General features: G+C 37.6%; 4 protein-coding genes and 2 long non-coding RNA genes across 6 annotated transcripts; 3 read left to right on the forward strand and 3 right to left on the reverse strand.

Moving 5' to 3' along the window:
* On the forward strand, positions 236-3,939 carry LOC18600880 (protein SIEVE ELEMENT OCCLUSION B). Its single transcript, XM_018118846.1, has 7 exons — positions 236-492; positions 801-896; positions 980-1,428; positions 1,806-1,915; positions 2,008-2,150; positions 2,410-2,901; positions 3,063-3,939. Exons 1-7 carry the CDS (start codon positions 283-285, stop codon positions 3,678-3,680), a joined length of 2,118 nt encoding a protein of 705 aa, XP_017974335.1. The 5' UTR covers positions 236-282; the 3' UTR covers positions 3,681-3,939.
* Positions 6,873-10,262, forward strand: LOC18600881 (protein SIEVE ELEMENT OCCLUSION B). The gene is made up of 7 exons (XM_018120292.1): positions 6,873-7,463; positions 7,539-7,640; positions 7,768-8,216; positions 8,322-8,431; positions 8,527-8,675; positions 8,759-9,253; positions 9,395-10,262. Exons 1-7 carry the CDS (start codon positions 6,966-6,968, stop codon positions 10,034-10,036), a joined length of 2,445 nt encoding a protein of 814 aa, XP_017975781.1. The 5' UTR covers positions 6,873-6,965; the 3' UTR covers positions 10,037-10,262.
* LOC108661523 lies at positions 10,889-14,439 on the reverse strand. Its single transcript, XR_001927365.1, has 2 exons — positions 14,033-14,439; positions 10,889-13,140 (listed from the first exon to the last, which is right to left on the reverse strand). It is a non-coding gene; the product is annotated as an uncharacterized LOC108661523 (long non-coding RNA).
* On the forward strand, positions 16,448-20,927 carry LOC18600883 (protein ABHD17B). The gene is made up of 5 exons (XM_007031605.2): positions 16,448-17,009; positions 17,816-17,852; positions 17,975-18,211; positions 18,324-18,371; positions 20,254-20,927. The coding sequence occupies exons 1-5, from the start codon at positions 16,594-16,596 to the stop codon at positions 20,734-20,736; spliced, it is 1,221 nt and encodes a 406-aa protein (XP_007031667.2). The 5' UTR covers positions 16,448-16,593; the 3' UTR covers positions 20,737-20,927.
* On the reverse strand, positions 21,670-25,102 carry LOC18600884 (glycerol-3-phosphate dehydrogenase [NAD(+)]). Its single transcript, XM_018119868.1, has 11 exons — positions 24,609-25,102; positions 24,242-24,318; positions 24,083-24,155; positions 23,743-23,960; positions 23,550-23,657; positions 23,301-23,364; positions 23,182-23,219; positions 22,983-23,103; positions 22,851-22,905; positions 22,725-22,773; positions 21,670-22,259 (listed from the first exon to the last, which is right to left on the reverse strand). The coding sequence occupies exons 1-11, from the start codon at positions 24,955-24,957 to the stop codon at positions 22,077-22,079; spliced, it is 1,335 nt and encodes a 444-aa protein (XP_017975357.1). The 5' UTR covers positions 24,958-25,102; the 3' UTR covers positions 21,670-22,076.
* On the reverse strand, positions 26,195-27,406 carry LOC18600885. The gene is made up of 2 exons (XR_001927422.1): positions 26,685-27,406; positions 26,195-26,599 (listed from the first exon to the last, which is right to left on the reverse strand). It is a non-coding gene; the product is annotated as an uncharacterized LOC18600885 (long non-coding RNA).

Consider the following 27,593-nt stretch of genomic DNA (forward strand, 5'->3'; position numbering starts at 1 on the left):
GACACAGCCTGTTTGATGATGCAGGTTTTTCATGTAGTAAATCTACTGCTGCAGATTCATCGGCCCCTTTCAATAGTGAATATGCTTTGATTTTATGTGTATTCCTGAAGTTTCAAGGATGAAACCACATTGGAAGCAAGCAAGGAAGTAGATCCAACTTGGCTTTTACACTTCATGTAATCTTATATAAAGGCCAGGGCTTACTCCCAAGATAAACATATAGCCTTTGTTATTTCGCTCCCACCACCCTAAACATTCATTAATTCTGCATTAGAAGCCTACATGGAGTCCAAGCTAACACCTGCAGCCAAAATGCAGCAGCAACCCATTGTAGGTGAGAAACTGAAGTTCTCAGCATCTGAAGACGGTGTGATGTTAAAGCAAATTCAGGCAAGTCATGCTCCCGACGGGCGTGTCATAAATGTCAGACCTCTTCTGCGTATCGTTGAAGACATCTTCAATCGTGCTGCGCCAAGTGCCATTGTTGCACCGGTGAAACTTCCTATTCTGATCACTCTATTTTTTCTTCTATTTTACATTACTTTTTCCTACTCTTAGAGCTAATAAATTTTGCCAATGATGATACTACTATATATCATGGGCGTTTGAGTATTGTAATGGTGTCTGAATTATTCTGGTAACTTAGATAATTAGTAGAACTTGGACTGGATTTATATATATCAAAGAAATTTTTGATGCTGTAGAATTTAAACTCCATAAAGTTATACAAGCCATCTTCTTTCTTTTATTTTTATTTTCTAGCACTAGCTTATGCTGTTAATTCATTTTTTGTCTAACAGGCACATACTGAAGAAGTGGAAGACCAGACCTACCAAGCCGATGTCATTGACATGATTGAGGCTTTGTCGTTTCTCATTGATCGGATTTCCAGCGAGGTTAGTATCTCTCTTTCTCTCTCCCTGATCTCTCTATAAATGCTGGAAGATGTATGTGTGACTAAACAGTTCTGGTATTGCAGATTGCGTTCAAATGCACTGAAACTGGGGAAGCACATGCAACTACAATGTCCATATTGAACATCGTATCCAACTATCCTTGGGATGCCAAATTAGTGATAGCTTTATCGGCTTTTGCAGTTAATTATGGGGAGTTCTGGCTCCTTGCCCAGAGTTACACCTCAAACCAACTAGCCAAAAATCTGGCTATCCTCAGACAAGTACCTGAAATCTTACAGCACTCTAGCATGCTGAAGTATCGGTTTGAAACTACTAAAAATCTCATCAGAGCTATGGTAGACATTGCCAAGTGTATAGTTGACTTTAAGGAGCTACCATCGAAGTACATTTCAGCTGATGTCACTGCAATGTCCACAGCCATGGACCATATACCAATTGCTATCTACTGGACTATCAGAAGCATGTTGGCAAGTGCATCTCAGATTACTGGCCTCTCAGGATTTGGGAATGAGTACGTCTTTGATATTTTTAGCATAAATTATGTTATCGATCTCTAATTTATGAAATCCAATCACCTAGAAAACTCCAAGGTTGCAGAGGGTATGTACCAATTTGCCATCATTTACATACTGCTGCATTTTGTAGAACTTAAAATATCTGAGAGCCTGCTACAGGTCCTTGTTTGTTGCTTGCCAGTGACCCAAACATTAATTATCGCTATCTACTAGAAGAAGTTCTGTGACTCGTATAATTATTGTAAACTATTTTGGTACTTGTTTAAGAGTATAGCTTATTTAGCCATAATTTCTATTATCCTTATGAAGAAATAGAAAAATCATTTAAGCTTTTGATGCTGGTGTGAGAAACATGAGATTTTGTTGGTTTCAGGTATCTTTTATCCACTATGGAGTCCTGGGAGCTATCAAGCTTGGTTCACAAGCTTGATAGCATGCACAGCCACCTAGTTGGTCTGCTATCTGCCTGCCATAAGCACATAGGTGAGCTTACCATGGCTAACACAATATTATCAATGGTAGATGCAGCATTTACATGATTACAATTTAACGGGGCTAAAAACCTCCTGGTGCAGATGAAAGAAAATTTTTAGAAGCCTATCAGAACCTTCTGTATTTGTATGAGACAGCCCAGATTGACAACATTAAGATTCTTAAGGCACTGATTAACCCAAAGGATGATCCACTACCACTGATTCATGGAGCCACAAACAGAAGGGTTTGCTCTTGTTTTTAATTCTTCACTGTTTTATTTTGGATATATTTCTTTAAGCCATTAAAAGGAAACTTAAAATTATTTACTTCTGTTGTATAACATACAAATGTAATTATAATTTATGCTCATCGACTAATACTTTGGGATTAATCTTACAGTTAAAGAAAATTTAGTAAGCTTTTTTCCAGTCCTGATAGACGATGCTGGTTTATTGCTTTTCTGCTCCCTGATCGGTCATCCTCCCTTTATTTGACAAAACCAGGTTAATATTGATGTTCTAAGGAAAAGAAATGTTCTACTGCTCATATCAGATCTAGACATCTTGCAAGATAAGATTGCCATTCTTGAACAGATATACAATGAGTCCCGGAGCCAACCGTCAAGGCTGGAAAGTCAATATGAGTTTGTGTGGCTCCCAGTGCTAGACCCATCTGTGCCATTGTCTGAAATCAAGAAAGATAAATTTGAGAATTTAAAGGCTCTTATGACATGGTACACTTTGCAACACCCTTCACTGATTGATCGGGCAGTGTTCAAGTTTATCAAGGAAGTGTGGCATTTTGAGAAGAAGCCTATTCTTGTGGTTCTAGATCCACAAGGACGGGTCACATGCCCAAATGCACTTTACATGATGTGGATTTGGGGTTCTTTGGCCTTCCCTTTCACCACTGAAAGGGAAACTGCTTTATGGAGGGCAGAGACTTGGAGACTTGAGTTGCTTGTGGGTGGCATTGATCCTGTGATTCTGAACTGGGTATGTCTATCTAATCTAATATGTCTTAGTAACTGCTACCACTAACTAAAAGAATTGAATGTATGCAATTTTTACTCAAGTTTCCAGTACTGATTTTCTTTTTCTGTATCCACAAAAACTCCCTCATGGTTTAGTGTATATGAAATTCTCCTATTTATCAGATATCAGAAGGAAGATTCATATTCCTGTATGGAGGAGAGGACATGGACTGGATTAGAAAATTCACAAACGCTGTACGCACTTTTGCAAGAGCTTCTGGTCTTTCCTTGGAAATGGTTTATGTGGGAAAAAGCAATCCAAAGGAACGTGTCAGCAGAAACATGGCTACTATTACTGCAGAAAAGCTCAGCTTCTGCTTGCCAAACCTGACTGCAGTTTGGTACTTCTGGATTAGGATAGAGAGCATGTGGTACTCCAAGTACCAACTTGGCAAAGAAGATGAGAATGATCCTATAACTCGGGAAATCATGACATTGCTTACATATGATGGCAGTGGAGATGGATGGGCTTTGCTTAGTAGAGGTTCAGCAGAGTTGACAAGAGCCAAGGGAAGTGCATTTTTAACTTGCTTAACGGAGTATAATCTGTGGGCAGCGGACCTGCAGACAAAAGGTTTGGTGCCAGCAGTGCATGATTACTTTTTACAGCATCCAGCCCCACATCATTGCAACCGACTTGAGTTACCAGGTACTACTGGTAGAATTCCAGAAAGAGTGACCTGCTCTGACTGTGGACGTATGATGGAGAGGTACATCCTGTACCGGTGCTGCGATGAATAAAGGAACATAAGCATAGATGCTGCTATGCTACTATTGATGATGAACTGATAATAATGATGAGAAGATGTTCCTTTTATATATTAAAGGCTTGCAATAATTTAAACAAGTATGAGCTTTAAGAAACTGTGTGCTTGTATTTGATATTTCTCTCTCAAATTGCACCATGTAAGAAAATATCTGAGTTAAACCTTGTGGTTTAACATACAGATATTATGTGAGTTCTGTATTAAGATATAATAACAAGTCTTTTGATTACAGTATTCTATTTTTGTCTTGGATATGATCATTGATAATAAGAGAATTCAGAACTGAATGTACCACCATATGAGTAAAAATTGCAGAAGATAATGAATGTTGGCCATGCATAATTTCTGTCAATTTTGGCCAGAAGATATGAAAGAAAAAAGATGGAGGAAATATCAGTAAGATGCATTTAATTGCCACTAGCAAAGACAAAAAAAGAAAAGAATAAAAACAATGGAGTCTTTAGCTTCTTTCAGCAAGAAAGTACAGTAATCTTTCAGGAATTTCATATTTCTTTCGAAGGAATGCAAGAAATAGAATCCAGAATGGAACCCAACACTGCCTAGATGCAGAAGAAAAGTTACTATTCTTTATGTGACAACTATATGCTAATTTAATTTGTATGATCAAGATAAGAATTCTTTCCATCCAAATTCTTATATAGATATAATTAAAGTATGGTAATGCCCTTGTGTTGCTAACTGCAAGATGCTTGCTTAGGTTTAATTGATAAGTCAGGTGCATGCAAAATTACATCATATAGCCTATGTCCTCAATTAGAACTGAGAAAGGTAGTTTAGGGGTTGGGTTGAATCTGTGGTATGGTGGTGAGAGAGCTGCAACTAGACGAATTAAACACACCAGTTAAGATATGATATTACCATCTGAGTTTAGGTCAAATCTGCAATGTGAATATTTAAATTTAGAGAAACTAAGATGGTGACAAAGTTCATGCTCTTTGAAGATTGTCTTATTGCTAACTAATTCCCCTTGCAGATACTACTACTACATACATCCATAACTATCATGACAACCATCTGCTGGACTTAACTTCCCTGAAAATTTTCAATCTGGTATAAGTTCCAACTGGGATTAGGCTTATTGTGATTGAGAAGGGTTAGATCTACAAGCTGGATTACTTGAAAAGTGTGGAATATCAACTTCATGCTAAAAATAAAAAGAAAAAGTTAAGCAGATTGACCAGCAGCTTTGTAACCACATCATAAAAACTAATTACCCTTCATTTCAATAATCAAAGATACAACAACAAAAAAACTTTATTGTATTCATTTGAAAGAAAAGAAAGTGCTGTTCTATTTCACCAGCAATGCAAATACTTTGATTTTTTGCTAAGTTGCAGTGTTTACATCTAAGGTCTGTGTCTTGAGTTTCATGTCTGTGACTATTCAGTTTCATTAATTGCTTCACTTAGCATCTGATCAGCTTTCCTAACCAGTAACGGATCGATATTCTTTGGACTTCAACATAAAATAAGCCACCTCAAAGATCTTGTAATTCAGTTAGAACTTTGTTTACTTTATGAGAATACTGTTTAATTCAACTATTAAGATGTTGGCTTGAATTCCACACTTTTTTTCTTTTTGTCATACATGTTGAGGACCCTACTTGTTATATTATGTACCCCATACAGAATCAAATTTTCTAACCTGCACGTCACTGTAATAACCTACGAAGTAAGGGTAATTAGCCAAAAATGCATACTAAGAAATTATCAAGAGTTGAATCTTTACCATGCCTTTCAGCATGCATGAACATATCCACATTATAAGATGTGAGCTGTAGATATATAAATCTGGAAGATAAGCAGAATGAAGGAGGCTAAGATATGAAGAAGAAGAACTTCAAAAATAAGTGAGCAAGACTGAAAGAGCTGCACGCACCGTTTCATTGAAGAAGAAAATAAAGGAGGAATGGAACGCATTGTGTCACTAATACCTGCCTTCCATGGTTACCATTTAAAACTTTATTCTTCTTACTGTACTCTTTTCAAATGTTAGTTAGTCTGTTATCAATATTTAGTTAATTGTTATTTCTCTCTCATCAGCTGATTAGCTGAAAACCCTTTGTGTATATACTCCGTAATTTAATTTTTCTCTAATGAGAATTTACCTGACATTCTTACATATTCTCTTACTCTCTACCCCGCTTTCTTGGGTATTTTTGTCACCCATAAAAGGATAATCTGTAACCTATGTAGGTTCTAATGATTGCCATGCCGTTTTGGTTACATTTTGAACCTTTCAAAGGCGTTTACTGTACTGATAAGACAAGCAGAGATGCTATAGGGAAAGAAAGGAGCTCCTTTAGAGCAGTAAAGCTGAAGCTGTTTCCCAGTCCAGTTGATCATTGGCTGTCATTAGAAAGGAAGCTAAAACCATATGACATAATTAAATTCCTTTTGCAGACAATTATAATTAAAAGCAAACAATCAAATCTAACAAAGGATATAAATGCTAGGTTTGCTGGGGCTGCCAAGTAAATTTTCCCACTTGCCTTAGAAAAAGCAAAGAATAAAATCTCTCACTTTTCTTCATGTCAATCTTTGTTGTTGTAGGAGAGAAAAATTCTGAGTCATGGGCATACGTAAAAAACGGAATCAAGCAAGGAAGCTAAGCACAGCACTGGCTATCAGCATGTTTCTCGTTCGCTTTTTATTTGACGGCCATGATTGTTTATTTTGAAGCTTGTGATACTGTATATTCTCATCCGGGACCGTCTGTTTATAGCTTTTTTGTAATCTGTACCTCAATCCTATACCAAAAGTATAACTGTTGCATGCTCTGCTCCAAATCAATATCCTGACAAGGTTAGCCAAAGTTTTTCTGCTTAATATCTCTGAAACTTCAACTGGTGCTGAGGTACGTAGCTCAAGAATTTGGATTTAAGGTCCCACAATGGAGTTCTAAAGTGTTCAATCCTGTTGCTATCAAGGAGTCTTGAACTACATTAAAATCAAACAACCATGTTAAACACTGCTGCAGGGTAACCGGCAAACGGTAATAAAGTGAGAGGAGGAGGGACAGTAGGACCACTTAAAGTAATAGGCTTCTTCTTAACGATCCAGCAATTTAATTGGATACGAAGCAAGGAAGTTGATTCAAGTAAGCTTTATTCCTTTTGGGATGGCTATAAATAGGCTGGTCTCATGGCAGGCAAAGACACAAAACCATCTTCTCCTCTTCTCTTCTGCACCCAAAACCCGAGTTTTCTTCTTGCCTTTCTTTTTTTCTGTAATCTCCAATGGCTCAGAAGACAAGCCCCGGTGCTCTTCAGGCACCAATGAACGCACCCCTGAACAATCCCGCTGCTGCTGCTCAGGCACTCCTCCATAACCCTGGTGCTGCCCACGCATTCTTGAATAATCCTGGTGCTGCTACTCAGGCACTCCTCACTACTGCTGGTGCTACTCAGCCACTCCTGAGCAACCCTGGTGTTGGTCAGCAAATCACCAGCCATCCTGGTGCAATTCAGCCACACATCAGCACTCCTGGTACTAATCAGCCATTTATCAGCAAACCTAGTGCTGCTCAGGCGCTCATGAAGAGTCCTAGTGCCAGTCATGCACTCATCCGGAGTGACCGTGGGAGCATGTTAAGTATGTCAGATGACAATGTGATGATGAAGCAAATTATGACAACCCATGCCCCTGATGGCCGAGAAGTTGATGTCAGACCTCTTCTCTATCTGGTTGAGGACATTCTCAATCGTGCCACCCAACATGTTGATTTCCTTGTTAAGGTAGGATAACATAAGCTGCACTTGTCCTGTTAAATAAATTGTTGAAAACGCTCACCTTTCTGATGTTCACTGCAGGGTACTCTAGCTCAAATTGAATTGGAAGAAAAAGCCCAGCAAGCAAATTATATAGCTATGCTTGAAGCTCTAACGTATATCATTGATCGAATTGCATGCGAGGTTCTGCAAATGACAATCAGACAATTCTCTTTTTTCTTTACAACTGAAAAAAAATTAGTACAATCATGGCATATTTATTATTCACAAATACTAATATCTCAATGTTACAAACATTTTTAACTGCCAGCTATCATACAAGGCTATGGGAGGTTCGGATGCACACGCAACAACAACAGCAATATTCAACTTGCTATCAAGTTATGCATGGGATGCTAAGCTAGTGCTGTCCCTATCAGCCTTTGCCCTGAACTATGGAGAATTCTGGCTTCTTGCTCAGATTTACTCAACAAACCAACTTGCCAAGTCAATGGCAATCCTGAAGCAACTGCCATCAATCCTGGAACACACTGCTCCTCTGAAACCACGGTTTGATGCACTCAACAATTTAATCAGGACAATGATGGATGTGACTAGATGTGTTGTTGAGTTCAAGGAGCTACCATCAATGTACATTTCACAGGAGGTACCGGCACTGGCCACTGCCATGACCCATATCCCAACTGCTGTCTACTGGACCATCAGGAGTATGGTGGCTTGTGCCACCCAGATTAGCAGCCTCACTAGCATGGGTCATGAGTATGTTTTGCTTGATCATCTTATATGCAACACTTTATTATACAGGGCCATGAGTTTGTAATTTAAGGTTAAAATAGTTGGATTAATAGTTTTCTTTAATTTCAGGTTTGCAATATCAACCTCAGAGTCGTGGGAGTTGTCCTCCTTGGCTCACAAACTCAAGAACATATATGAACATCTGAAACAGCAGCTCAGTCTTTGCTACAAATACATAGGTTTGTAGTTATGGGAGCACATGCTGTTAGATAATGCAACACCAGAAAACTTAATTGAAGATTCTCATGGATGATTTTATCATTGTTAATTGCAGATGAAAGGAAAGATGTTGAAACTTACCAGATGCTTCTGAATCTCTTTGACCCGAGCGTGATGCACATTGACAACATGAGAATTCTCAAGGCCTTGATTTATGCCAGGGATGATAAATTGCCCCTTCTCGACGGTTCTACAAAGAGACATGTATGGCCCTTTTTCAATTTTTATTTGCCGAAGTTTTAATTGTAGGATATATTTCAAAATTGTTGTTGTATTGGCATTCACAGGTTAGCCTAGACGTGCTGAGAAGGAAAAATGTGCTCTTGCTCATATCAAGCCTGGACTTCTCCAGTGATGAGCTTGCGATTCTTGAGCAGATATATAATGAGTCCAGGGTCCATGCGACAAGGCTAGAGAGTCAGTATGAGGTTGTTTGGATCCCAGTTGTGGACCATTCTGTTGTCCCATTGACTGGTGAAATTCAGACCAAATTTGAGAACCTGCGAAGTACCATGCCATGGTACTCGGTGCAGGACCCTAAATTCATAGAGAAGCCAGTCATCAGGTTCATCAAGGAGGTTTGGCACTTCAGGAACAAGCCAATCCTTGTGGTGCTAGACCCTCAAGGGAAGGTAGTTTGCCCTAATGCAATCCACATGATGTGGATTTGGGGAAGCAATGCATTCCCCTTCACTAGCTTGAGGGAAGAAGCTCTCTGGAGGGAAGAGACATGGAGGCTTGAGCTACTGGTTGATGGCATTGACCCAATAATCCTCAATTGGGTATATATATATATTTACATATTCAAACTTCACCAATTTTTCATTAAGCAGTTGGAAAATATATATAATATAGATGTTTACTACTTCAACTGCATGCATCTAAGATTAGATTTTGATTTGGAATTATTCTGCTTTGATCAGATTAAAGAGGACAAATACATTTTCTTGTTTGGAGGGGACGATGTTGAGTGGGTGAGAAAATTTGCAACCGCAGCACGCAGTGTTGCGACTGCAGCTCGTATTCCTCTAGAGATGGTCTATGTGGGGAAAAGCAGCAAAAGGGAGCAAGTCAGGAAGGTGACAGCAATTATCAATGCGGAGAAGCTTAGCTACGCCTGGCAAGATCAGGCCATGGTGTGGTTCTTCTGGACCAGGTTAGAGAGTATGCTGTTTTCCAAGATTCAGTTAGGCAGGGCTGATGACCATGACCCCATGATGCAACAAATCAAGAAGCTGCTTAGCTATGACAGAGAAGGTGGATGGGCAGTGTTCAGCAGGGGGTCTAATACCATGGTGAATGGCCATTCCTCCACAGTTTTGCCTGCATTGGGAGGCTATGACGAATGGAAGGTGAAGGTGCCTGAAATAGGTTTTGAATCGGCTTTCAAGGAGTACCATGACAGGCTCCATGATGTCGCTCACCCTTGCTGCCGCTTCGAGTTCCCGACCACCACAAGGATCCCCGAAAACATGAGGTGCCCTGAGTGCCGCCGCTTCATGGAGAAATACACCACTTTCCTCTGCTGCCATGATGAGCAAGGCATTCCAGGCTCACTGTTTTAAGCTGCAGGGAGGCTTCCCTGTTTTTCCTACTACTATTGCCTACACTAAATAATGACGGCCTGTAGGATTGGGGCTCAAATCTACAATTTTCTTACAAACTTTCACTTGGCCTGTTAACGGTTGTGTTTGACATGAACTGCCAATGGCCACTATGTGGCCCAAGCTGGCAACCTATAGTAGTTTACAATATTTTAATAAAATCAATATGTTTGATTACCTCATTATACTTTGGGAACTCCTTTTTCTTTGCTTTTCATTCTGCATTTCTTTAGAAGAATGCATCTTTTCTTGGTTTGAAGATTAATAATGCCCCATCATATGAAGTGAGCATTATTTTTTGCTTTTAAGATATAAAAATCACCTCCTCAATTTCCATATTTTTATTTTGATTTTTTTTTTTACATTTACTGCTATTAAGCATTTTAATGAGAAATCACTGCAAATTCTTTTTGATTTTCTTTTTCTAAAGAACAAAAAAAATACAAAATACTAGATATTTCGGATTTAATAATTGTAACATTGGTTCATGCTTAGATGTAAGGGAAAAAATTTTAAAAAAAAGTTTTAAAATTCTTTTTATTCAATATTCCTTCTTTATAATGGTATAAAAATACAAATAATTTCCTCTTTGTAGTTTCCCATTTTTTGTTTTTGTTAAATAAATGCTTTTCTTATGCTAAAACCCTGCAGAAAAAACTTTGTTTTACTTTGGACGTCAATGGCTTCCTCTCCTTTCAAAAGGTTCTTAGAAAACCATCACTCACGAGGCTCGTCTCTGCTTTCCACTACTCTCAACCACCAAACCCAGCTGCTTACCAATTCGTTCTTAACAGCCAAACCATGACCAACAAGCCAGCTTTCTCAAAACTTTTAGGGTTCACTCAAAGCAGAGAACTTGACCAATTGTAAAGCTTCCATTTTTTATCCAGGTTTTTTCATTTGGGTTGTCTTTAAACCCCATTTCATCATCTGGGTCTATCTCATATGAGTCAGAAGATGAACTTTCGTTTGGTTGATAGTGTGAAGAAAAAGAGGAAGAGGAAGATGAAGAAGCACAAATACAAGAAGCTGAGGAAACGTCTTAGGAGAAAGATTTAGGTTCATTCATTTTTGGTGAGAGTTTCTAATGTTTTTTAATAGGCAAATGTGTTAGATTGTCGTTTTAGTTGCCTGATTTTGTGTTTTGTAGAATGAAATGTCAATACTTTTAGTAGAAAAATTTTTAAAACAGGGATTTTTATGTTCAAAAAATCCAATTTTGAAGTTAGAATTCATGAATTCTGGATGAAATTATGTCATTGTTGGAGTTCAATCTATCAAAGTAAATTTGTATATAGCTGGAATATAGTCAATTGATTTTCATTTTTCAGTTAAGTTTTTGTGTTGGTTGTGACCAATGCATCTAAACAGATTACTTTGTTCTTTTTTCATATCTGTATTTTGTGTTTGGAAAAGCTACTTTCTTCGTGGAAGACTAATAATGCAAACTTTGGCCCTTTTGACGGTTCTTAAAGAAAGCTTCTTTTTCTTCATCCTCTTTTAATTATTAAAAAAAAAACTTTGTTCAATAGTCAATACATTGTGTTGCATATCTGTAAGACATCCATAAAACAACGATATTATGTATGGTTGTGCTTTTGAGCAGCAGCAGGCTCAATGTCTGATTGATGGTGTAGGAATGATGAACTTTATCTAGTATGTGTGAAAAGTAAAAACTATTCCAATGACTGCTGCCTGCTGCCTCTGATTCTGTTTGCTCTCTTCTTGCTGTGTTGTTCCTTGGTTGCTTTGTTTTCTGTTGTGTTGCTGCTGTCTTTGTGTGGATGGATGTTCGAGATTCCTCTTCTTCGCTCGAATCTTTTCCTGCTGTTTCTGTTGATGTTCACTGTCTGGCTTCTCTCTTGTTGCTGTTTCTGTTTGTTTGGCCTTCTTGCTGCTGTTTGTCTCTTGCATCTGTTGATGCTTCTGTTCTTCTTGCTGCTTTTGGCCCCAATGGTTTTCGCTTGTTTTGCTGCTCTTGGGTTTTTGGTTTTGTTCCTGGTGTTCTGTTTGTGGACACTTTTTCATCTTTTATATCCTCCTGTACATTGGTTCCTGTTTTCTTTCAAGGAATTTTTTGTTCCTTGTTGATTAATGAAATCCTTCTATTTTTCCAAAAAAAAAAAAAAAGTGGAGGCATTTGTAGCAATATTATGAACTTTAGGTGCTAAATATGGTGCTTCTGGAAGGATTGGGGAATTTGTTTCTCATACATTTTTTACTTGTTTGAAAGCCATTGATGGTGTTTTGTTAGCAATCTATCCTATTGATTGTCAAGGAAGATTTCTTTTTCTTCTTCTATTTGGTTCTTGTATTTAACAATAGAACTGTGGTAATTCCAACTATGAAATTTGTTATAGATTTGATTAGATTATATGAATTCTGAGTTCTTGTCACAGTGCAGAAGGTGTGAAGTGGCAACTTTTGACTTGTCATTGGATAAATTGGTAGTTCAATAAAGCTGCCAATTCTGAAAGTTGAAACCTTGCCAGAAGGAATTATTAGCCTTATAATTTTAGTGCAATTTATACATGGAACTTTCTTTCTGTCCCAAATTCTGCCCTTAATTAAACCAAATTGGTTGTCCTTCTGCTCGAATGGTGAGTTGAAACTTGAGCAGTCTTCCTGCTTCAGCAAGTTAAACAACCTCTAGTTACCGTCTAACATTAACATGAATATAAGTGGGATAATACCAAGACAGGTTTTCATGTTTCTATCTAAATAGGATATCTTTTTCCTGGATCTAGAGCCTGTTTTAAAAGTAACAACTACAAAATGTTTTTAAATTATGTTTCAGTCATTGACAGACATACAATTATACACATGTATGTAGTGGATAAAATCTGTGTAGAGATTTCTAGTAATGGTTGTGTCTTATGTTCTGCCAAGTTCAATTCCAGAGAGGTACAATTTGGAAGGGATATATATATTACACTCAGGAGTTTGGAGCTTTCATCTATGGGTGCTCGTTGCTAATGGGAACTCCTTGGACCTATTCATGACATTGTTGGAGCAAGGATGGGCAAAAGTGCTGTTTGTCCGCATTTCACCATGTTGATGATCAACTGTAATAGTTTATGAAAATTTAGTCAATGCAATCACTAAAGATTGGAGAATACAAGAATTGAAATGTTTGTAGAAAAATATTTTTATCTTGCAGACTGCAGAGAATCAGCATGAGAAAAGCATCATAAGCTAATGTTCTGTAAAAAGCAATGAGGCAGTTTGTTAGGAGGTTGCTAATGTCAGTTTTAGCTTAGGAATGGTTGAATGCAGGTCTATTGTGTCAAAGTGTGACCACGCAAACCTTGTTTTGGATGGAAAGGAAGCTGTGTGTTGTTCATGATGGTTGTTGATTTACAACTTTGCAGCCTACCAAGAAACAACTAACTAGAGGTCAAATGCAATCTGATTTTCCAACCAACTCTGCTTTCTGTGTACAACTTTGAGATAATGGTTAATATTAAGTTAACAGTGTTGGAAGATGCTTCAGAATCTTAGATGTTGAGAGGATAGAGGAAGATATCTTCGGTAAAAGTAGTAGGAACAAGAGAATACTGAAAATGAGGCTTGAGGTGACTGTCATCATGATGGATTAATAATCTATGGAGAGTTTTAATAGGTAACTGGTATACCACATGTAGCCTAAGAAAGTAAGTTGGGAAGTGCCTGTGGAGTGGTGTGTAAATATATACAACTACAATAGATTTGTGTAACCTACTGTGAAGCAATTTTTTATGGCAGTTGAGCATAATTGAACATGATCCAAATGTTTCATTTAACCTCATTCAGGACTTTGGATGTGCATTTGTGACTTTCTGTCTGTACATGTGTGTATGTATTTGTGCATTTATGATTTTCTTCTCGTTTTCTTTCTCTTCCTTGTGGCCCACTGTTCTTAATAAAGGGGGCAGCATCTCTTAAATAATTGACCAATTTTAAATCACTCATGCTTACTTGCTTAGTGCTAGTCAGCACCTCAGTACCTTCTGCTACCCTAAAATTGTTGAGCTCTCCTCCCATGTAACCTTTGAAAATCTGTTCTCTTCAGCCTCAGATTAGACCATAACATCTTGGATTGCTGAATGTTTCTGAAATATAGTAAATATACATTTCTCAGATGGTATACAATATTGTTCATAGTTTACATATAGGGTGTGGATACCTTAGATGCGTGAATGGTGTCTCAGTAGGCTTCATTGGCTGCGGCTGAATGAATTTACAGTTACTAGTTTTCTGAAACTAGAACCACAGGGAAGTTGAATTTGAACTCCATTCATGGTTTTCTTTGTTCTCCTTTTCAAACTTCTCCACTGCAGACATGTCTGATCATCCCATCACAATAACAAGAAGATGATGGTAAAGATGAGTGAGACCCCAGTGACCCACTACTTCTCTTTTCATTGCTTAATGTTATGGACCCCATGATGACACAAACATCCCTTTATTCTTTTTATTGGTCTCATCTCTCGTTATCCTTTTGATTGTATCGGTAGTTATTAAGTCTTTTTCTTCCCCATAAAATTAGGGCTTGCCTTTTCTTGTGACCTTGGTTCCAAGCCCTGAAAGTTGGGTCCATGAGGTTAGTGGTTAATATGTTGCACTAGTCCTTTGGAGGCAGGGACTCCCAGGCTCCCACTACATTGGCCCCACTTGCAGCATTTCTAGACCAGAAATCCAACGTGATCTGTTTTGAGTTTTTGACCAACTTGGCATCTGGCTAGATTTCTCGTGAACTTTTTTTCTGCCAGGGCTGTCTTGGGATCTCAGATCAACAGAAGATTTCCCTACCTGGTTCATTATGAGCATGATATCAAATCAACCCTTGCTTTGTTTTTGCATGTTGGTTTTCAATGGCTTCCTACTAGTAATCTCGAAGATGTACTTTAACACAGGGTTAAAGTGCTTGAAAGGCACTATGTCCTGCCATTTTTCTCTTCAAACATCATGATTCTTTCCATGGTGAGGTCACTACTTTTTTCCTTGGTAGCCAAGTTATTGATCCATCCTTGGAGGGTTGTTATTTGAGGGGTGCACGTGCTAGGCATTTAGTGCTGGTTTCAAGACACATAGGGATTGAAGCAATGCCAAGAAAGAAGGGGGACTAACCCATCTGTTCAATTGTATTTTTCTATCAATATGCAATTATGTCCTCCATTTAAGCAGAAAAGAGCTTGAGGCCATGTGATGTTTTCTAGCATACAAAAAAGTTTACTAACTAGATTTCCATTTTCACCTGGCCAGTAATCTAAGCCAGATTTTGGTAGGTTAAAAAGTTATAGACCTTTCTGCACTTTTTGGTTGCTTAAATGTGGCTAAAACATGTTCTGCTACCCCACCTTGAACACTTAAATTACTGCTCCATTTTGGACCAACTACTATACTTAATCAAGGAATCTAACAAAAATTTTGTGACTATGGCATGTTAGGTATGCTAATTTTGTAAGTTCTAAGAGATTGGTCCCATATGTTCAAATCACTCACCTTGATTTCCATTTAGGTTCAACCTGTGAAGTTGAAAGGAAAAAAATAGACATTGTCTTGTCCAAAATCCTTAATTGCTCAAGGCTTTATCTTCTTTTAACCTGGGATTTCTCCTCTTTTGGCTCTGGAGATTGTATGTCAATCAAATTCTCAAAAACACTGACCTGAAATCAATATTAGGAGTTTCCAAAGATATGGGATTCCATGGTATTCAAGCAAAATGCTCAAGGCATGCTGGAAAAACTTTTCTAAATTAAAGAAATGTAAGGAATATTTGTGATGAACCCCAAAGAAGCTAAACGATAGAAAGAGTTTTTCTTGGTTTTCCAAACTTATCTAGCTGGTTCTTAGTCATTGAGGTTTAAATTACTTGTTTGGAAGTTACCTAATTCCTCCTCATTTGCCACCCTAAACCGAATGTCATAATTGGTGTAAGAGTCCTATCATTTGGGACAAGAAAGCATATCATTTTTCTTTGTACTGTGGAAAAGAGAATGCTTTCAATGAAATGATCAAGATATACACATATGTAAAAGACTTCTATTAAATTTAATCGAACTTTAAATTTATTAATTAATCTTGACTTTGGGCAAATTCAACTATACGTTTAACTAATAAGTATGATTAATAGTAAGGCGTAAATCTTTATAACCATTTTAACTAGTAGTAGCACAAGGTTTTGGCTATAATCAAAGTTCTAATGGTTCAATGAATCAACTTTATCCACATGGGAGTTCATGGGGTTGTTAGGTATTAGTAGTACCCTTCCCCTTTGCCATTTTGCCATCAAATTTTCCTGTCCATTTCCCTTGAGCCCATGACCCTACAAACAAATTATACAAAAAAAAAAAAAAAAGTTTCAATTTTAAGGACCCAACAGAGGAAAAGCATCCCTCTATTCTGTCTCTCTCTCTTGAGTACTTAATAGCCACTACAAAGAACAAAATCCTCTCTTTTTCTTTCTCTCTGAAAAAGTTTTATCTTCTGGAGAAAAGAATAACTGAAAGCAAAAAAAAAAAAAAGGGAATGTCTATATGCATCAATTCCAACTCCTCCTGACCAAACCAACAAAAAGAAAAAAAACTGAAAGCAGAGCAAAAACAGAGCAAAGCAGAGGGAACAACAGAGAGAGAAAAGAAAAGGCAGAGATGGGAGGAGTGACGTCTTCAATGGCGGCAAAGTTTGCTTTTTTCCCACCAAACCCACCGTCATACAAGCTTGTAACTGATGAATTAACTGGCCTTTTGCTTCTAAGTCCTTTTCCTCATAGAGAAAACGTTGAGGTTCTTAGGCTTCCAACTCGGCGTGGCACGGAGATTGTAGCTATTTACATCAGGCATCCTATGGCTACTTCCACTTTGCTTTACTCTCATGGAAACGCTGCCGATCTGGGTCAGATGTATGAGCTTTTCATTGAATTGAGCATCCACTTGAGGGTCAATCTTATGGGGTACACTCTGTTTTCAGCTGCTTTTTTTTCTTATTCTTTTGTGTAAAAAAGTTTGGAACTTTTCTTTATTATTTGGTGGGTGTTTGGTGATTTTGGCATCTGGGTTTTCGGAATTCTGTGGCTTTTTGCTGTTCTCTTAATGATTTTGTTGGTTCTTGGCATCTGGGTTTTTGGTTTTTGTGTTTGTGTAGCAACATTTAGTTTTTTAGTTAATTGCATTTACAAGAGTTGGAGATTTCTATGCAAACCTCTTGAGTGGGTGGAATTACTGGAAATAGATACATGGCTGGTGTTATGCAAGTTTTATTGGCCCCTTTTAGCAGTGTGATTTAATTGGAAAGGAATTAAAAGATGTGTTTCCGGGAAGATGTTGCTAGATAGTGATCATGGAAATCAATTTATGGTGTTAAGCGTGGGCAAATTGATTTTTCCTTTGCCAGGTTTAGGTGAGAATTGTATGAATAATTGGCTTATTTAGCAGTTAGTCTCATCTTGTTGATACCTGATAGTTACTACCATTACATTGTTGGTTTAACCTGATAAACTGTTCTGTGACTGAAGCACTAGCTAGCTATTAACATTTTCATGTTTTTATTTAGCAGTAGCAAATTTTATTGTCTAGTACCAGTACTTATCACCATGCCAAAGAGAAAATGATGGAGTTGTTTGTGCATTTCTCTTGGAATTATGATTGCCGTCTTGGAAAGACTTTCTTTTTTTCCATTCAAGAAAATTTAGTTTAGCAACTCATTAGGGAAAAATTGAAGTTGACTGTTTTCTTATAGATTTTCTGTGATTTTGTGCAGCTATGACTATTCTGGGTATGGGCAATCATCTGGAAAGGTATATAACAAACTTAAATTGTTTTAAAAAGAGGGGAAAAAAGTTGTCTTTCTGTAAAAGATATGATTATAATTGTGGAGCTGATATGATCATCTAAAGCCCATATCTTTCTTGTATTACAGCCAAGTGAGCAGAATACATATGCAGATATTGAAGCCGCATATAAATGTCTTGAAGAAAGCTATGGTACAAAACAGGAAGATATCATCCTCTATGGCCAATCTGTTGGTAGTGGCCCCACTTTGGATCTAGCAGCTCGGCTGCCTCAGTTAAGGGCTGTTGTTCTGCACAGTCCCATACTTTCTGGCTTAAGAGTCATGTATCCTGTAAAGCGTACATATTGGTTTGACATTTATAAGGTAACATAATATTTTATTAGTTTGCTTGTCCAATTTTATCTGCTATTAGGATTTATTTATATTAATGTTTGAAATATAATGTGATTTTTTTTTGTGGGTTGTTTGTATGCAGAATATTGATAAAATTCCACTTGTCAATTGTCCTGTTCTTATCATTCATGTAAGTATCTATAACCCTCATCCTCCACTTTAAGATTTCATGGGTTATGGATTTCATGAATCTGCCACATGCACATTTATCCCTTTAGGTTGTAGATATTTGAACCATTATATTGTTTATATGATTTTTATCTTTTGCCATTGAATTCTTCACAACAATGATGGCATTTAATGAACTCTTTTTTTTTTTTTCCTTTTCTTTTTTGAAGTCTAGAGTTTAACTCTTAACTCTGATTCGGTTGAAAGTGAAAACCCCAATATTGAGTGATGAGATAGTTATGCACTACTTGACCTTTTCTTCATCATATGATATACTCTGAAGTTTGAATTTTGTGCTTCTTACTTCTCCTACATTTTCATTTGATCTCTTGTGATAACTTGTTTGTTCCAAATAAAAATTTCTCGAATCTAATAAACTGTTGTCCACCATGAAAACACTCCCCTCCCCCCCCCCCCCCCCCCCCCTTCCCAAAAAGAACACTTATTGATTGGACAATGATCAGAGCTTTAGCCAGCAATTCTAAACATAAATTTTGGGGTATCAATTGAATTACACCAAGCTGTCCTTCAATGTTACTTCACATATCTTCGTACCTTATGACCGATTTTACCATTGATGTTTCTTGCTTAGGAGTTTCTTTTAAGGTCCAATTCTTTCATCAAGTCTGACGAACCTAGATCTGCATTGGACTTTGGCCCATGCAAATGTCTGAAGTAGAAACAAAAAGATAGCTGTCATGGCAGTGGGTAAATAATTACTAGTTTTGGAGGATTGCCAGTCCTGGCAAAGTAAATTAAATGCAGTCCTTGCTATTTAGATTTCTTGCATCTATAACACCCTTTTATCTTCTCAAATGTATTTTTGCTAGAGGAGCGTGATTGAACCATTGTTTATATATGATTTGCTTAGTATTTCAATATTAGTTTATTCTTGAGATAGTTGATGAACACCTTTGGGTAACAACAAAGGTCCTACTGCTTCTGTTTTGATACCTAGAAAGAAAAGATAATATCTCTGCGAATTTACTTAGCTTTTATGAGGACTAAAATCAACTTAGCAACTGCCAGAGCTGATTTTGGAAGGTGCTGAGAGGGATTTGAGGGTGAAGGATGTATGTGGGGAAGATTGTTGAGAAGAAATTTGAAGGGTGGCTTGAAGTGAAAAGAAGTGACCGATATGGACCCCATTGATGGCTAAACCAGATTAGTATGCGTGATTTTTAGTTTTGAAAATCATGCCATATGTTGACATTGCTGAACTTTTCTGTATGTCTCTGCCATATATGGTTTGGCTTGTTTGGTTTCTTCTTTTTAAATTATAGTATCATGGATAATTCCATTGGGTAGTGCAACATCTGCAGTTTTTGAAATTTAGTTTTCTTAGCTTCTATTGCTTAGTCAGAAGTAATCTTCTGTAGACTGTATAGCTTTTGTTTAATGAAGGTAAGTTTGGTTTTCCTCATCCTTGTATTTAATCTAATGCATAAGTTGGGATTATGACCAAATTGTTCAAGTTGCTAATTTCCTCAAATATAGTTTCTGCTTTCATAGTGCAAAAAAATTGACAATGCCCTTTTAACAAAAGTTTTGAGGGATGGGCAGATGGAAGGAACTCAAATAGTAATAGTTGAAGAGAAATAACTGATATAGAAGAATTTTCAAAAAAAAAAAAAACTGATACAGAAAAGTATCTAGTTTTTCCTTAAAGGGCTTTGATGTGTAAATATTTTAAGGTTCATTGTTTCTGTCTTAATTTACTGATCAGTAAATGATAACTGTCTAGAAGATTGTTTGCAATTTACCCCAAAAAAGGTAGGTGAAAATGATTTCCTATAACCGCCAATTATAGCTTTTAAGACTTCATCTTTTATATCATTGTGTAGGGAACTTCAGATGAAGTTGTCGATTGCTCTCATGGTAAGCAACTCTGGGAACTGTGCAAAGAGAAGTATGAACCACTGTGGCTTAAAGGAGGGAACCACTGTGATCTAGAGCACTACCCTGAGTATATCAGACATCTCAAGAAATTCATATCAACCGTTGAGAAATCTCCTTCACAAAGGTACAGTTCTAGGAGAAGCACAGACCAGTTTGAACAGTCCCGGAAAAGTACTGATGTATTTGAGGTTTCAAGGAAGAGTACTGATCGAAGAGAGAAACCAAGGAAGAGCACTGACAGGCCTGAGAAGTTGAAAAACCAGTCTAATAATATGGATAAGCTAGAAAAACTAAGAATCTCTTTTGATCAATTGGAAAGGTCTAGGAGGAGCGTGGATTGCCATGAGAAGTCCCGGAAAAGCATCGACCACCAGTTGGAAAGAGCAAGGAAAAGTGTTGATCGGTTGGATAGAATACGAACTGGTTAATACTTTCATGTAGAAAAAGAAAAAAATTGCATCCAAGTGTTTGGTGTTGTGAGGAATTAATTCTGGTTTTCTTCTTTTATATTTATTATTATGGTGCTTGGGCTGTGTAGTTGGCTTGTCTTATATCTTTTCCATCATACTGTGGCATGAAAAATGGGTTTGGTGTTATACTCCGACTCTGAATTTGGCTATGACCCTGACCCTTTTTACGAGTGTTGTTTCATCCATCTTGTAAACACAAGCTAGTTTTCCACCGTCCTGGCATTTTTATATGCCCAAACGATACCACTGGAAAGCAGTTTGCTGCAAAGCTGAAAAGGTTAGGCTGAAACTGAAATGTCTTAATAACTTCCTGGCATGTTTGGCGGACAGTAATTTCTTCGGGGGATGGAAACATGGAATGAAGCAGAAAACTCTGAAACAGGCTAGCTAAATGGTAAACTACGATTTGTCCACTCCCAGGTAGACAATTTTACAGAGAGCAGATTACCAAGCAGGGCAGCACCTGTCAAGTTCACATGCCTGGCAACTAGCAAGCACTCTAATAGACGAAGAACGAGGAAGGCTTTGCTGAATGTAGCTGCAGCCTGCAGACGTGCTCGTTTTGCTTAACAAACTGGTTAAACCGATAAATTTGTGACGTGTAAAGTTCATTGTAATCTTTAACCATGACCCTATTTTATGCAGTTCCTTGGGCAAAATCTGCGTAAAAGTTTCACCAAGTGAATGAAGAAAAAGACTAGTCAAAAGTTCAATTCCTGCCAAGATGAGAAAGGATAAATGAAAGCTGCAATGAGGATCCAGTTTTTAGGTTCACTAGCATGCATGTTGTGCACTTGTTTATGTTGAGACACTTAAACGAGTGGCTTCCCATTTGGATGCAATTTAATGCTGGGATGCATGGGAGAAGGCTGTAAGAAAAACCAAATCAAATTTGACCAAGAAGGTTGATGACATTTTTCACGAGCAAAATGTTATTCAACTTTTTTCATAGTATACTATATTTCATTGAGGTATTTCAACACCCTCTGATTATTTGCAGGCTACATGGCCGTGATCATATTTATCAATCTTAAGAGAACAACCAGTGGAAAAAAAAAAAGACTTTTGAACCTTCATTTAAAAAAGTGCCAAAAGGCCTTCTGGTAACTTGGAAGCTTCTTACTCATGCTGCATTTCAGGCCTGCAACCCATTTTGTTGCCATTGCCCGACAATTCGCTTGAATTACCTGTCCAAAGTACTTGCTCAAGTCTTCTCTTTTATGCCTGCTGACTGAAAAGCAACTGAAGAAAGCTACTTCTGTGAACTGAAATGTAAGTTAGTCTTATCCATGGATAAGTCAATGGTAACGAGCAGAGTCCTCTAATAGGGACAACCTTGGTTTCTTCTCACTGTATTCAACTATGGCTGATGGTGGAAGATGACCAATGCAGATCTCGTGCACTGTTGCAAATAAAGGAAACAACTCTAGCCATCCACGGTGGCTTAAAACTTCATAGACCTCTCTTGCCGTGGATACACCCTAAATATAACAGAAGAATATCATATAACAGATTAATTCAGAAGCAACAAACTAGGTGTATTCAAAAGCATCTTTTAGTACTGCTAAAGAATGGCAACTGTTTCTATCTGTTGGATTCCCAGGATAGAAATGACTATTATTCTTCATCATAAGGGTAATAACTCTTATTCTAGTGAAAGGTCAGCCAACCTTTCCGTTTTTCTTTTACCAAGAATTAATTTAAAAATTTAAACCGATCTGAAATTCCTCATGGAAAATCGCTTTTCCATCTAGGAAGCAGGAAGTCTATTAGTGTCTTTCCAATTTGGTACATGCTTTAAGATCTTGTTAAGCTGTTGTTTTTATGTATTCCAGCTAATAGTAAATATGTTAGTGCTTTAGATTTTAGCTATGCAGTTTGTATACTCATCAGAATCTTTTTTTCCCATTATTTTCAAGACCATACTTTCCTTGTTTAAGATCTACCTGTAATTTCTGGCCCTGCAACATCTCAGCTTCAAGCTCATCAAAAGATCTGTAGATGAGAAACAGTATGGTCACAATTTTCTTTATATCCTGGTAAAGCTTGTGGACCAAATAGTTAAGGCTAACCTTTTTCCTCCATTTTTAGCAAATGCCTCGGCAACTTTTCTGTTTCTTCCCCCCACTGCCACAAATGACAAAGTTTTAGTATCGAAAGAGATAAATTTTCTCAAGTAGGTTTGAAGAGATCTGCTTTCTTACAGCATGTTGTGATGACATCAGCAACTCCACAGCTTTCAAAGAAGGTACTATCCCTAACAGATGAAAATAACAGCTTGGAGAAAGCTCTCATCTCTCTCAGACCAATTCTCATTATTGCAGCCTAATAGTTTGCATAACAGTGAGAAACCAGACAGCCAAAAATAGGTAAAACCTATGTTAAAAGACCATGCGCACTCACCTTTGTGTTATTTCCCATGTCAAGTCCATCCACAAAACCTGTAACACTAGGAAGTGGGATTGCTGTTAGCTCAATAGCTATATAGAAAAATGAAAACAAGATATTACCGCACTACATACCAGCTGCTATGGCCACAACATTCTTCAAAGTCCCACATAGCTCAACACCTTCCACGTCCTGAACCTGTTTGTTCATGAACACAAAAGCCACAAGCATGGGTTACATTCTTTTATGCTCTCAGCCTATTCAATGATTCGTCGTATCGATTTATCTGACTGTTAAGATTTGCAGTTATCTAGAGTTGCAACAGTAAACAAATCCATAAATTTGATGCTAATTGAAAGAAAAAGCACAATAATGGTACTCACAGGAGTGACCATGAAATAAGGTGTGCTGAATAATTGAACCCATTGTTCTGCAATCTCTCTGTTGTCTCTGTACCCAACTGTTGCTTCACTGAACTTCTCGACAGCAATCTGCAGACTCAACCAATTACTTTTGGGAAAAAAAATCGCAAAATGACATTGCATGTGAATTTCTCAAGTAAAATCAGCTGATTACCTCATTTGCGATATTTGCCCCCATCAAAACAGAACAGTTGATGCCAAGCTGCTCAGAAATAAGAGTGGAGATCATGCAAGGGCCTTCCATCTTGACCTCCATCCCTTTAATGAGGGAAATAGCCTCCACATCTCCACTCACTTTACCAACAAGCCTCTTGCATATACCCTCCATAAATTGATGGGGGGTCACAAAAACCAACATATTTGCATCTTTAACTGCACAATTTCCATTATGACCGTGAACAAATTGAACATCTATCCCTTAATACAAGCACAAAAAAATCTAATTTAACTGAAAAATTATAAGAAACCTGAAGAAAACAGGAAAAAAAAACTACCTGCATTGTCGAGGTCTGGATCTGCAATGACATTTTTACCTAGCTTAATACCAGGGAGATATTTAGCATTCTCCTGTGAAAGAAAACAAGTCACGGTTAGAAAATGAGAAATTTACAAGCTCACAAACAAATTGCAAATGAACGTCTGCAAGTGCTCACATTAGTTCGGTTAATGACATCTGTGAGCTTCTCACCACTTGGCAATGTCTCCTCAAATACCCACATCCTCACTTCATCTGAATTTTGATTAGAAGAAATTGAATTTCAATTCCACAATGAGTTTGTACAGCTCCAACAAATCTAAAGTCTTAAAACTTCCAATTAGTATTATCAATCTCAATACTCTTAAACATAATTTAGTAAAATTTTGATCATTCAACCATATGAATTTCACATATTTAACATCTTTGGTGATCCTGTCCTTGGTTTTAAATCAACCACAAGTTACCATGCAAGCAAAAAATGACACAGAAATATGATTGCATGCAACAAAAAACCGAAGAAAAAAAAAGTGATGGGCACATACCATGAAAAGAGTTGAGCTTGAGAGTGTTAGAAGCAATGAGCTTAGCAGCAACACTACCCCAATTGCCACTTCCGACCACTGTGATCCTTGATTTAAAACCAGCTTGACCATCATTACCAACATTGTTCCCAGTGTTGGTGTCATGGGGTGTTGCAGTTTCACCCTCCTGTGGGACTGGGACTTGTTCAAAGGCAGGAGCCATGGAAACAGGTAAAGAAATGGAACGAAATGGAGAGAAATGAGAGGAGGCAAAGATGAGTGGCAACGAGGAAAAGAAGGAATAAGGAGAGGAAGAGAAGTTAGAGAAGAGAGAAGAAGGAGAATAATATAAGGGGAAAGGAAAGCGCATGGGGGCGGAGATGACAGACACGTTTTCGTGAGAAACTATGAGGGAGTGTTATCTTTTATGTTTTCATTCGTTGAGTCTGGCGATCTACTCTATGTTTCTTTTCTTACTTATTAGCTCTGTTCGGTTTCTCTAAAAAAACCCAAGCCTGTTCTTTTCCTATTTCTGTCATTCTATGACACATTTAGTTGTCTAAACCTATTAACTAAGGTTAGACATAGAGAGCCAGAGAACCAGGATCATAGTTCATGTGTCAGAAGTGATCTAATTGTGCAATGTTCTCGTACGTATTCAATTTTCATCATATCAATGAAAAACATTTATCTATCATGTAGGAAAAATCACTTACTTACAAATCTAAACTCGTCTTATGACAGATAATCTACTAAATTATCAAGAAACTTACTTGGGTCAATACAGAAATGTTGATCTCGGATGCCAGGCCCACTTTCAGTGGCTCAAAATATTTGAGCCAAACTGGGTTGGCTGGTCCTAGGCCTAGGCCACTTTTGCACATGGTTCGTACTTTCGGCATACCTTACTTGCTGCAACTTTGCATACGGGGACATTTCACAACCAACTTGATTTTGGGACAAAAAAGGGTGGGGAGAATGGTCAAATTAGTCACATTATTATCCAAGAAGATCCAAGGGAAATGCTGTGATTATTATGCCTGGCATTTAACAATGAAAAGTAAGGTTAGACAAAATCTGTGGATATTGCCTTTTGTAACATGGCTCCAGGGCTTTTCTTTTTTTTTTCCATGCATGCCACCTTTTCCTAGTGTTGTTAGGATCGGGATTAGGGACATTTGATTTCAATTTTAAGCACTTTATTTGCATAATCTATAGTGGAAACATAAAGAAATAGATATCCACTTTCGGCAGCTGACGGCCAGGCTGAATCAAAGGTCTTGAGATGAAAAAAAAAAGTTTATGAAGATTCTTTTTATGTAGAATCTGAATTGTTTTATGAATTGTAAATTGTTTATTAACTTAAATTGTGTAAAAAAAATTAATAATATTTCTTATTGCAATGAGATACGAGTACTTTTGAAAAAAACCCGATTTTGTTGTAAATAGTAAATCATATTAAAGGTAATAATCAATTTTTTAATTAAATATTTTTAAATTAAATACTGCAATGTATTTTTATGGTAATTATCTTCTATGAGAATGTTGTGATAATAAAATATTTCCAGCTTTGTTCACAGAAAGAAAATGTAAAGATTCCCACAATATTAAACTATATGCCTGGGGCTCAAGTATTTGATATTAACAAAACTGTAGATAAAGAGAGGAATTCAAGATGTAACCTAGAAATTCTGGCTAGTTTTGTGCGACAATGTTCCTTCTTCTACCAAAAGGAGAAAAAAAAAAAAAAAAGCAAAGACTGGTATGCTCCAATCTTTATATAAAAGCTATCAAACAACTAGCTGATCATACACTTGAAGTAAATTCCCTGTCCGCACAAAATGGAGGGCGATGCCTCATTTAGGGATCAAACTTGTTGTGTACAGGCCGTCTCCTGCGAGGAAGAGAATAATCCTCGGTCCACAACTGAGACTGAGGCACTGGCTCTTGCCCATTCACCTGCTTCCCATTCATTTCCTGATGCTGGTCCTTTAATCCCATCATTCCTGCAACTGCAACCAAAAACCAGTGAGCACTAAGTAAGCCGCAATGGCTCATGTGATTCTCAATTCCCATACAGAAAACAACCTGAAATACCTGGCCTGGCAGCTGATATTTGGTATTGACCAAGCAAGAAGAGGCAAATTAACAGCTTGAGCACCACGCCTGCCTTCATATCAATGCTTCTCCATGCTCCTTCCCACTATCCCCAGCTAATTTGAACACTTTTGTTGTTTTCAAACTGACATGAACTCCCAGGCCTCTATTTATATTACCCATATGTCATCTGGATAAAGTTCTAAAGACTAGAAAAGGGTCCACAGAAAGAAGAAAAGTTCTATAGGAAAGTGAAGAGACATGCGGCATGGGTGAATCTGGCTACCATGGAAAGTTTGAAGAAGGATATTATTGGTTTCCGTGCAGGACATGTTGGGGGCCTGGGGCGGGTTTCTTTTTGTTCTTTCTAAGACCCATTTTTCCAAAAAGAAATAAAGCAGTGCCGCTGCCACCACGTGGTCCATACTCTGGAAATAAACCCTGCCGTATTTACACCTATCTACATTGTGAGACTGGAGAGGCAAAGCTAATCAGGCGATTCTGTTAGCAGCTACCCAATGAACCTGAAGCTTCGTCCGTTCATGATTTCATGGTTGGATTGATAACTATCAACGTGGAAGAAAGCACACATGTGAACGGATGAATGGATTGCTTGACTGGCAACTACGGGGAATATCATACTGAATTCTTTTGGCCGCAATGGAACGGCAAAGTATTTCCCTGATATGAACAGATTTTGCCCGTGGCTCGAAGTCTGTATTGACTAGACGAATAGAAATTTTAATCTCATAATTCATTTTTTTTTCAATTATTTAAACATGTAGATTGGCCATTCCTGAACCTTGTTTTCCTTTTTTTTTTTTTTCCTTTTTGACAATGAACCTTGATTCCTACAACAAATGCAGAATTATCACCTTAAGCGCTACTACGATACAGGAAATCAAAGGC

This window comes from Theobroma cacao, chromosome 4 (genome assembly GCF_000208745.1).
Source record: "Theobroma cacao cultivar B97-61/B2 chromosome 4, Criollo_cocoa_genome_V2, whole genome shotgun sequence".
Classification (NCBI taxonomy): domain Eukaryota; kingdom Viridiplantae; phylum Streptophyta; class Magnoliopsida; order Malvales; family Malvaceae; genus Theobroma; species Theobroma cacao.